Below are 12,076 nucleotides of genomic sequence, written 5' to 3' on the forward strand. Positions count from 1 at the left end.
TGGGACAATGAGCTGCAGCTCCCTGTGAAGTGCAGAACCATACCAGGCGTTACCTACATGCATCGTGCCTTCAACTCCCTCCTTTTAATGGTCAGTCCCAGTGAGCGAGCTGTGAGGACAAGTAGGAGGGTGCAGGAGTTGGGAAAACAAGCCTGGTTTTCCATTCCACTATAAAGATAGTTAAATTATTGGTGAACACAACCCCAGTTCCCCAAATCCCTCCATCTCCACCTAAAGCATTCAGTTATGGGTCTAGCCTAAATCAAGAGGAGGTGCCACCTCCCCCTTGCAGCTGGGGAGCAAGCAGCAAGTTTCCACATGTGCTCCCTGTGGCTGGTTCTGCCTATCTACACTTCCAGGGCAGTGTTCCTTACACAGCTGCACCGCACAGAGCACCAAAGTAAAGACTGGGTAAAATGCTGCCAAAAAAATGTAACTACGATTCAGATCTCACTTCAAGCCTGTTAAAAGATTCCTTCACGTTTGCCCTTGGTCATGACTTGAGCACGCGTTCCTTCCAGAGCAACCCAGCCCAGCTTGTCTGCAGGAGACACACGGTGTGCTAAGGGCTGTTCCACAGACTGCACAGTGGTGGTAGACAAAAAGATGAGGAATTACAAGCCACAGAAGTCACTGCTTGTACTGGAAAGCGCAGACATCGTAACCTGGCTGCTGGATGCCTGTGGGTGACCGTTCATTCCTACCCGGTTATTACAACAGACAGAAAACCAACCTGATCAAAGCACCACAGACACGTGGAGCAGTCAGTCATTATGCCTCATTAGTTTAAGAAAACACCACACAACTTTATCTGATGATAGGAGTTAAACTCTTTATTCCATTCAGAGGCATCTGGCAAGTGGAGCTGCATTGGGGGGCACATTACAGATGAAAAATGATCCATACTTTGTGGATATTGAAATCATTTACAGTATTTACTTTCTAGCTATTCCCAAATACTCCAAATTACCAAGTCTCATTGAAAAGAAAAACATGATTTACCATACTAAGTCTAGAAATTTAAGAGATATGACAGTATTTAAATCAGTAGATGTAAATGCAGCGCCTATTTGTAAAGTCATTTTTTATGGAAAATAATGAAGTCAAATCCTTCTCAAATGTTAAGAAAGGAATGTCAGACTGACTTAAGCCTCAACAAAAATTAAAATGCTATGACTTTTCATACTTCAGTAATTTTAAATTCATTGTAAGAAAAAAAAAATTATCCTAAAGGCTAGATGAAGGTCACTGTCAAAAAAGGAAAAGAAATTCATTTTTCTTTGCTAAATCTACAACATAAGTTTGTGGTTTTTAAACCAATTAGTAAAGAAGAGATGCAGGAAAAACACTTCAGACCATTTTCAAAATTATCTAATCTGTACAACAATGATCTTTGGGAAAATTATCTAGTCTATGTAGTAATGCCTCTATTTCAACATGAACCTAAGAGGTAGATAACAAAATGATGAAACAAATGTTTTTGCTCGTTGTGCCCCTCAAATCAGTGCAGCATGGTGATTCTGATCATCTCATGCACAAAAAACATCACAAAAAAAGGTTCAGAGGTAATAGCATGGCTCTGTCGACCACACACATACAGGCGCGCACGCGCACACACACACACACAGCAGTCTTTATGCACCATGTGTTGCCACATTTTTTTTTTTTTTTTTTTAAACTGAGGTAGACTGAAGTTTATTGTAGAAACTTGAATGTGTCACTATTACCACAATCATCATTCAAATTACATTCGGAAATTAAAAAATTTGGTAACTTTCCTGTTATCCCTGCCTTTTGACATTTTTTTTTCTTCTCTAATGGTTGGTTGCAGAACGTGCATAAATCCTGCTGCATCTATTATAAGCCAGGCTAGAGAGGTTGTTGTTTTTTTGTTTGCTTTTTTTCTCGTAATAGTTTTCAAAACCTTCAAAGTGGCTTAGTGTGGCCCATAACAGCGGCTGGATATGTAAACTTAGCCTTTCATTATCTTTCAACGTGATCAAACACTGTTTGACCTTCCCCCATCGTGGTAACTGAAAGCAGTATGATGTGATCTGCAGACAGCAGAGACCCGCGCGGCCTCACATACGCTCTAGCAGATCGAGTGTTCTATCAAACTGAAGATGAAGCTTGCTCTTTGAACAAAATGGCAAAGTCCAAATGGGCTGCAAATGGTTAAATGTAGCATTATTAGGTAGTGATGGTCAAAGGCACAAAGGGTTCATGCATTCAATCAAGTAGCACAAAAAAAAAATTCAGCCTCTTGCAGCCTTCTAAATTTTTCCCCCAACCCCAGCCTCTTGCCATCACTTCCTTGTCCTGTTCCCAAAAAAGTACCGTCACAAACTTTTTCATCCCATCTTAAAAGAAAACTAAACGGCATTGCTGCTATCAGAATGTTGGCATCATTCACTATCTTTTGAACATTCACTGAATTTTTTTTTAAACAAATGATGGTGTTGAAGCCCTCAGAAAACCTGAGGCTATGTTTTTTTTACCCACCTTACTCCCATCAGCCAGCAGCTAGAAGTGCTCTACTATATTTTCCCCGGTAAGTCTGTAGTACTCCTGGCTGGTGGCTGATCAAATTTTAATTTTTTTTAAAAAAATAAAATGCTCAAGAACTATTAGCTTTATAAAGTATACAAAATACCAAAAAAAAAAAGCAAAAAAGGAACAATTTCTCATTGAGGTACTAAATGCCTGAGGTAGTTTAGTAAAATGCATATTTATCTTTTTATGCCCTGGCCAACACCATTCAACACTTCCCTTAGGTTATTCATGGCAGTGTTATGTAAAAATGCAACCAAATTCTTTTTAAAAAATGCCACTTGTTTCAACATTGGGACTAACACTTAAACTCTTGTCGATACCCTTGCTCTAACCCTAGCCCACCCACAATCCCACCCTCCAAATGTGTTTCTTCTTTTACAACTGGACCTATGAGAGCAATGCCTTTTCTTTTTTTCCTTTTTTCTTTTTTTTTTTTTTTTAACCAGTGAACTCAGAAGAGAAAGCTTCATTAAACCAAGTTCTAAAATTGTTGGGGAATAATAAGAACAATAAAAAAGACTAACGAGTTTATGTTAAATTGTGAGAATAGAACAAAAGGGAAGTGAAGGGGTCCTTATTTTAAAGCTGGGTTTCAAAAGTTTGAGAGAGCCTAAAGAATACATTCTCAGAGACAGCGTTCAACGGTTGCCTGGTCCTCGAACAGGTGATTGGCTTGGTGGATCTTCTGCATATAACTTCAACAGGTGCTCACCACCCGTCTCTCTGTTGCACAGTCTGTCTTTGGTCTGGCATCTGTCTCTGATGGGCCATTTCCTAAACCTTTATTTCCGTCTTGGCTGAGGCTGTCCGCTTTGCAATGTTTTTTGCTGTTGCTGCTGCCTTCTTACCTGAGCCAGTATTTCCTGAATTTTTCTCTGAGCAAGCTGAAGGACAGAAAGAAGAAACAACCCATGATGATGCCATGCTGCTTACAACAGACCCTGTAGGTGCTACCAGGATATAGAAAACACGGAATAACTGAGTCCCTACTACTCACCGATTACTCACTAGATAGAATACACTTTGGTTAGTCATAATGTAGTCCCCAAGCACAACTTATTTTAAACTTCTGCTTTTTCCACCTACCACAACTACCTGCGCAGTCATTTTTTCCATCTGTAATATAGAAAGCATGAGCATAGGAAGATGACTACCAACAAGACTAACTGAAGTTCCAGCCTAATTTAATTTTATTCCCTGGAGATACTATTTTGTATTTATAGGAACCACTGCTTCACTGGAGAGTGAACTAATTTTTCCGTACACAGATTCCAGAAGGTTTTAAGTTTTACAGAACTTACCAGCCTTCCCCATCTCATTTCTAAACTACAAGGCACCTGCAGCAACGTGACAAAGGAATCAATCTGAACTACAAAGTTGGGTGAGGGAAGGGATCTTGTAATCCTTTTCTTTATGGCATTCAATCAACAGATTGGGAAATGTGGACAGATTGCACACACACGTGCATTTCTTGCCAGGTTCTACAGGCTTACACCCCTTTCATTTGCACCTTCAGTCCAATCCCAACCTGGGGTTTCTTTTGTGTTGAAAGTTTTAACAGTGCCAGAGCCTAAACACATCAATGGGACACTTATAAGAAGATTGTTTTAGGTACGTGAGAGTGCAACATTGCTATAAATTTTTCTCATAGGCACAGGGAAAATTTGTTGAGCAAGGCAATTAGAGAAGCCTGGCAAGCAGTGCTTTCTGTATCCCAAACAAGTGCCTTCCATCCCGTGGCTCTGCACACAGACAGAGAAGACAGACCATGGAAACATCAAGGCAACGTAGAAATTCATTCCAGTCCTACCTGGCATGCATAGAAGTGACCAGTTATTTTCACAACCACCTGATCATTTTCATCAGGTGTCTGGTCACGAGGGACTACAACTTCTGCACTTGTCAAGTTTTGAAGCTCATTTACCTATAAATAGACAGAAAAAGTCAGATAATCTTGAACAACCAAATATCCCACAACATGCAAACCTCAAATATGCTGCTGGCCATAGAAACATCCTCTAAGTTATGGCTAAAAAAAGAAATCCACTACAGAAAGCATCTTCATGCAGCAGTGTACTTTGCAAGATGAGCCTCGTCTCTCTAACATAAATTAGCACCAAGTTCTCTAGGTTTGTAGAAGTGCTTTAAAGACTAAATACAACACAGAAGGTGTTAAATACACCACCTAAAAAAGCAGATAGATGCCACAGTGTTTGCAGTTGAGTTTACAAGCCTAAGGTCAGAAAACTCGTACAACGTATAATGTAAGGAAAAATGAATGTAGAAGTATTTATAAAAAAACAGCTTCCACAAGATGGAGAATGATAAACAGAACAATGAGAAGCATCCAGACTATTTTCAGTAGTCCATCAGCTTCTGTATTGTCTGATTTACACTCCCTTTGTTTTAGAACAAAATTATATATTGCATTATATAATTCAAAAATATTCTAGATGGCCAATTTTTCAAAGATTTTAATCCTTTAATCTCTTAGTACTGCAAGTAATAAGGCTGCCTCCTGACACACAACTTCAAGACCCCATTGTACTCAAGGATGGGGACCCAAGACTGAACCGTTTCTTTGCTAATATCAACTAGCTCCTGATTAACAAGCGTATGGAAAATAGAAGAGTACCAGCACGCTTGCAGGGCTGAAGATCTCAGTTCTATTACTTTATGCAACAAAATGATTTGAAGGGATGCCATTAGTTAAGACAGAGCAAATCACTGTGTTCGTTTGTTGTTTTTATCATATTGAACATGTCCTAATTTTCTACCATTTTTTAGTTATGCTTTCAATTCAGGACAGAAATGCCACCTTTGTACACACTGGATTGATTTAAATCAGATGAGGTCAGTGACTATTTCCCCCAGATTTGACATCAGGTAAGGTTCAAAGAAAGTTGTTTCAAGTGGGAATGTAATGGAAGAACAACACTTCTATTAATAAAAGCCCTATAAAAGCCTCTGACTGCAAGTACCTTTTTTAAAAAATCTTTTAGAATACATCATTCTGTGAGATTCTTGAGACAACAGAAAGCTTAACAAATACAGTTAAGAAAATAACACCAGCTTTAACTTAACTTCAAAGGATTAGCTATTAGTTAGCTAAATCTTTAAGTCTTATATGCATATATACAATGAAGAAACATAACTGAATAACACGTTTTGTTCCAGCTACTTACTGTTTTGCCTCCTTTACCAATAACTCTACCAGCAGCATAGGATGGCACTTTTATATGAGCCTCAAGTTTCACTTCTTCTTTAGGTCCAAAGAAATTTTCTTCTTTAAGTTTTCCATAGATTCTCCCTTGAGCCTGCAAAAGTGTTTCCAGTTAAAGAATGTGCTTACTGAAATCTAGTTAACTTCAAAGAAATTCCACAGAAAGGAGCGTTTTCAATGCACAACCCCGACAAACCATTTTCCCCAATAAATGCAATAGCTATCAACAGCTATTTTTCTGAAGTATGTCTTTGTACCAAACTAGGAAGCAGTGCGGTACAACTTTAAAGATTGCACAACAAACCAGTGAATCAAGGAATTATTTAAAAAAGATCATTATTACTCCATTTTTCAGTAGAAATGTTGCTTTTAAAATAAGCTATTACATCTCTATAGAGGTAAAGAGTAGTAGAGAGAAGAACCGTCTGGCTGAAGCATTTTTTTTTATTACACCCAGAAGCACAGAACACAGTTAATTGGCTCAGAAGCCTTTTTTTTTCTTTAAGGGATGCTAAACTAAAAAAAAAAAGTCACAGGACAAAGACTTCACTTACAGCAAGCTGCTTAGTTTAACACTCAATTACAACATATTGCTTAAAAAATAAATAAATCAGAGCTAGCTCCATTTTCTGAAGTGGAAAATTAAAGCTGTCTAGATCTAAATGGCACCGTGGGAACATGATCCCTTCAGCCTGCACACAGTTGCCTTTTCTGGGGAATATGCAAGTGCCAGGTAGCAAGAAGGATGCCCACTGAGACTAAGCCACTGAATCTCGCTGATCTTTAAAAGACATTTATTTCCTCATTACCTGCCATTTGTCAAGGAATTCCTGAGAGTGACAACTGGAGTTTCATCTCTGCATATCCTAGAAGCACTGAAAGATTAATTCTATTGAGGTACTGAAGAGAGATGCTCTGTGAAGAGCAGAAACCTATGGTCAAAGCCTTTCCAGTTCAGGTCCTTTTTCTTCTCCTTTAAATGAGACCCACCAGTCCTGTCACTGCACACCCCTAAGTGCAGCCACCTTCCTGGCAGGCCACCAATGCAACAGAATACAAAGTTCAGAAAGACCGTGTGAACGGGTAATTAGGTTCAATAGTGGCAGCTTATCTTATCTCACGTCCTCAAGCCTAGTCAAGTTCACTCTATTCCAGAACAGGTAAGATGAAAGACGTTTTGTGACCTTGGAGCTGAAAGTACTTGGTATTTTTGTAGGTCTGACTCCATGTAAACAGTTCGGGGAAAAAAAACAAAACCTGTAGTGTATGGCTTTGGCCTAGGTAGGAGACGCACTATGGGAAAAAGGCACACATGCATTACTGTTGAATGACAGAACAAGGTGGGATGTTGGTTTTAGAAAGACTTGTGGTGTTAGAAATGTATTTACTGTCTTCTCGCTTGTTGAAAGAGCCTTTAAGGAAAGGAAACAACTAGGTTGGCAAGTCCTTTGCAGTAAAACAGTGGCTGAAATATGTTGTCTACACTTGATTCCACTTCCACTGCACATGTCCCACAAAGCTATGAGATCCCCCTGAATGCTGGCATCTGGGCATGCCTAAACTCTAGGGAGCACTGCAGCAGAGGCTGTAAACAGCAGCATATTCTCATCCTTCTTCCAGCTCCCTCGCTAATAAATGGTCCCGCATACCGCAACGTCCTCGGGCTACTGCAGCTGAGGAAGAAAGGGGTGCAGCCACTGCAGCTACCACTGACATGAATCACACAACGGAACACAATGTAGTAGGGAAAGGATGCCAAACTCACAGGCTCTGCGCTGACACGGCCTCTCTGAGAGCTGGTTACTCATTTGAGCAGCAACCAGTCCCTCTTCGAATTGCTGTGCACCCAGACTACATTCTTGTTGTGTAATGAGAGCCTGTGCTCAGAGATGGAGAAGACACTTACACAGAGCTGCGGTGGTGATAAAAGAAAGGACTGAACTCTGCCCATCCCCAGCAAGAGGGTATTGCTCAAGGAGTAGTAAAGAGCTATGGGGGCTGCAGTGATGGAAGACCTAAGGGATAGTCCCTCTCCTTCTCAAGGCCTGCATTCTCAGGAACACTGGACAATACAGCGATCCCTCTTTGCAGGCAGAAGCCTAAGTGTAGAGAAGTAGCTGATGTTTAATTTGATGTGGTTTTAGCCAAAGCAGGGGGTACAGAGAAAGAAGACTTTCTGCAAAGGGTCCAGGCTGGGGAAAGAACTTGGCAGAAGAGCCCTGTGGTACTCCAAGCCAACATTGTGGAGGAAGCCTACGGTCAAGCCTTTGCCTACATGAAAGTCAAGACAAGGGGCACCCAAATCCACTTGGGCCTGCTACTCAAGGGTTCGCTAGTATCTGACAAAGAAAAGGTCCTGAAAAATCCAACCTTGTGCTGATCCCAGGTCATGAAAATGCCTCCTATGTGGAGAACGCCGTGTGACCAAGCCTACATGTACACAGAAAACCTCCAGGAGGCAGAGCTTCTAAGTTATGCTTTGCACTCAGTAGCTTTTCAAATCTATATGGTAAGCAACTGAGCAACAATCCCAAATGCATCCAGATCACTGTTACTCCTGTAAAAATACCTGCCCTGATATTTCTCCAAAACTCCTGAAGGCATTCATGAAACTGATTCTAGATATGCCTGAAGTTTGTGTACCTTCTCCCTGCAAGACACCCTGAAGCAAAAATACAAAGCCAAAAACAAGAACAGGCAAGAGAGCAATGCCAGGACATGAACTCTCAGGTGACTTCCTACCTGCTTGGGGCCTCATCTGTGAGGAAATTGAGCTGCTGCACTGAGCCATCTGCACCCCTGTTAGCGTGGTCAGCTCCTTTTGGCGGTAACTAGATTTAGCCCTTGGCACTTAAGGCAGAAGGCCGCTCCACAACTCAATTTGAACACAAATGGGATAATAGTGTTGGAGTATCTCCGTGCAGTTGTAGTGTAAATACAATTACAAGCCTTGCCTTTATCTGCAGAGCCACCCAAACAGCACTTTCCAGTCAGCATGCAACAGTAATCTGGAGAGACTCAGTCTCATCTTGTTACTGTTAAAACAATTAAACACACTACCCTATTACAGGTACTAAGGCAGGCTACAAAGACAACTGTTGCTCTCATAGCCCAAAAATGAGAATGAGGAATGCAATATGGTCACATTGACACGCTAGACTTGATCCTAACTTGTGTGGAACTGCTGCCAGTTTGCAGATGACCAGAACACAGCCCCTGATGGTACTCATATATTCATGAAATACCTTTCAGCAAAAGGAAAGCAAAAATAAGAGATTATTTACTAAATTTCTGAATACACTTCAGTTTGAACTGAGCGGTTAGATTTCAGTATTGCCCCTTGCAGCACAAAGGCCACTACAGATTGACAAGTTTTTATGTGGCATACCTTAAACTGAGCTTCTGGAGGTCCAGTGATGATAACCATTCTCAGCTTGGCATCTGGTCCTTCAGCAGGGGCAATCTGGAATGGATAAACATAGCTTTTGGTAGCTGTCTTTTGAAGGAATCATTTAAAGCCACCTCCTCCCCGTTTCAGTCTCACATTCTGTTCAAGAGTGAAAAGTTATTCATTACTGCAGCAGCATTACACTTCAGTCATGACGGGCTTGTTCTCTTTAAAGTGCATTAATTAGCTGTAATGAAATGTGGAGAAATTGGCTAAACCATAAGCAAGCTCACTTCTGAAAATTAAAGGCATAACTGCTCATCCGCATATGGCAAAATCCCACAAGCAATTTTCATGTGGCTACGAGGGATGCAAAACATGTAGCCTTCAAAAAGAAAAGCATGGTTAATAGGCTGAGATTCTTATCCTTGCCTGCTAACTTAAATAGTCTAACGAGTTTTGCTCATTAGCAGAAGTTCGCATCTGTCCCCCTGAGAGCAGAAGATCACTTTACTGTTGTAACTAATCAGGTCCAAAACATTCCTCCGCACTGGACAATGAGTTCACAGTTTCCAAGGGTTTTCTATCTCCAGACGTTTGTGTGACCCAAATAAAAATTAAGCTCCACCAGAGCTGAGACAGAGACGCCTGCAGGGTCTTTAGCAGTTCATGTCACCACAAAAGTAAGATTTCTGTGGGTGTTGTTCTCAGACTCCATTGACATTAAATAATTCAAACTAGCCTCTGACATTCTGGATGAATCTTTTGTTTATCACAACTGACATTTCCATTGTTGCGTCTACTATTACATAGCTGCTGTTGAATGGGCAATATTTTAAACACTACAGGATTTCATCTTAGCTGTTGGCATGGGGATGTTATTCATATTTAACAGCTGTAGTTTATTTCAGACAAATTACCAGTCACCATGCATCATTTTCACTAAAGAATTTTGCTAACCAAAGTTTATATAATTATTCATATTGTACCCTGAGATGGAGAATATATTACATGCTAGTTATCTGGTTTGCATATTTATTTTTCATACCATTTCTGCATTCCGATCGGCTACAGCTAAAAATACACATTCACTTTACAACAGTGCATTTACTCAAACACCAAGATGGGGCATGGTGGTAAGGGCAAGCACAGGATAAATACATTCACTCTTTGGAGCGCAGTAATTTTACAGGGGTAAAATTTTAAGGCACATTTGGCATCAGCTGACTGAACAGAGCTTCGCCTACTGATTTCCATTCCGGTAAGATGGATGTTGTAGTTTGCCTTTCAGTTACCTCAGTTTTTCTTAGTCAAAGTCTGCTTCTTCATTGACATTTTAGGAAAAATGTTTTCCATCAAGTCTTCATTAACTATGCGTAAGATGCAAAGATATAAGTGTTCTGGGACATTTCTTGCTTTGCTCTCATCTTGGGATGGCCTGTTCTCCACAGCTGGAGCAGCACCTTGCCGAGGGCTATGAGAGAAGCATGTACCAACTGGAGCATTTCGAAGTCTGAAGGGGCAATCTAAGAGCCTTCAGTGTTAATTCTGTCTGCCTGCTTTTGGAAGGAGCAGTTATATACACGTACAATTATTATTCAAGTGGTGAATTTTTAACTTCTGAGGGAAATATCTTCACATTCCTAACAGAAATGCCTTTACATTGCTAACTTGGGGGGAGTCTTCCATATGCTGAGTTACCATCAGACACCTTCATACACCCAAAATCAGCAGTGCCCATCCCAGCTCTTTCAAAGACAGGAAGGAGAACTGGGGGAATTATTTTATAAGCTAAGAGATGCTAGTGTTCCCAACAGGCCCCAGCACTCCCCTGCAAGGTGGAGAACCTCTGCCTGGCTCTAAGTAACTCTGTCTACAGAAGGCCCACGCCAAGCCTGCCCCGCCAAGCAGCAGCCTCTGGCACAGGAACACAACCCAAGGCCATCAGCAGCCGCGTGCGCCTCTGAAGCACTGGGCTGACCACAGCCTTATGCAGAGCCCCTGTGCATCTGCAGTTTATTTAGTCTTATTTTGTGGCTAACTAGTTTCATCAGATCTACAAAGCTCAGCACGAGCACAAAGAAAATGCATGCGGATGTAAAATGTTTTCATATGTAACTATCTCCAGCACTGCTCAAAACAAGCTCAGAGCATCATGCACAAAGCCTTACTTCCTCCCAAAAGCACGATTACTAGTTTGGAAAGCTAGACATTACTCCAGCAGCACTCCCTCAAGCTCTTCACTAAGAGCACAGATTCCTGGCTTTGTGATTTATTATTTTGCTCAGAAGTTGCAATAAAGGGCAGGCTGTCTGCACAAAGGAAGTTTAGAAGTTTCAAGTAAGTTTGTTCTAGCTGTCACATTTGACAATCGTTTTCCCACAAAGACAGGGCTGCTGCTCCATGTTGTTTGGTCAGAGTTGAATTTGTGTTTTTATCCTAGTTAATAGTCTTACACAAAACCCATAACTTCCGGATTTAACAAGCATATCCTATATCCATACAGTTCCTTTAAGGCTTCATCCTACTTCCACAGAAATCTTCCTCACCTTAATGTTTATTGAAGGAACAAAAGACCAGAGCTTTAAGAAGCTTAATTTCAACTAATACAGGTACATTAAGCACGTTGAGTAGATGGGGTGCCAGCTAGTAAAAGCAGCCCGAGGCCACTGTTAGCCAGATGTGTGAGAAATGCAGGAAACTCCCTTTCCATTAAACTGTCTTCCAAGGACCAACCAACGAACTAGTTTGGACTGGCTCTCAGAGGTCCAGGTTATTCTGCATTTCTCTCCACCCGGCAGTACCCTTCCATGTACCGCTTCATCTTTAGATACAAAGTGGAGAGGGAGGCAAGAAATCCATGTGATACATCACACCTCCATGCAAGACAGATTCAATGAAGAATCAACACC

The 12,076-nt window shown here is 41.0% G+C and overlaps 1 protein-coding gene across 2 annotated transcripts in view; it reads right to left on the reverse strand.

Annotated features, from left to right (window-relative positions):
* Nucleotides 1-3,335: 3,335 nt before the first annotated feature.
* Nucleotides 3,336-12,076, reverse strand: part of IGF2BP3 (insulin like growth factor 2 mRNA binding protein 3) — a gene marked incomplete at both ends in the record, with an annotated part of 106,939 nt that continues 98,198 nt past the window's right edge. For both annotated transcript variants that reach the window (XM_084306723.1, XM_084306722.1), the window contains 4 exons: nt 3,336-3,437; nt 4,364-4,477; nt 5,739-5,870; nt 9,165-9,239. In XM_084306723.1, the coding sequence (XP_084162849.1) occupies nt 3,336-3,437; nt 4,364-4,477; nt 5,739-5,870; nt 9,165-9,239 (423 nt within the window). The remainder of the gene's footprint in view (nt 3,438-4,363; nt 4,478-5,738; nt 5,871-9,164; nt 9,240-12,076) is intronic.

This window comes from Netta rufina, assembly GCF_964035555.1.
Source record: "Netta rufina genome assembly, chromosome: 2".
Taxonomy (NCBI): domain Eukaryota; kingdom Metazoa; phylum Chordata; class Aves; order Anseriformes; family Anatidae; genus Netta; species Netta rufina.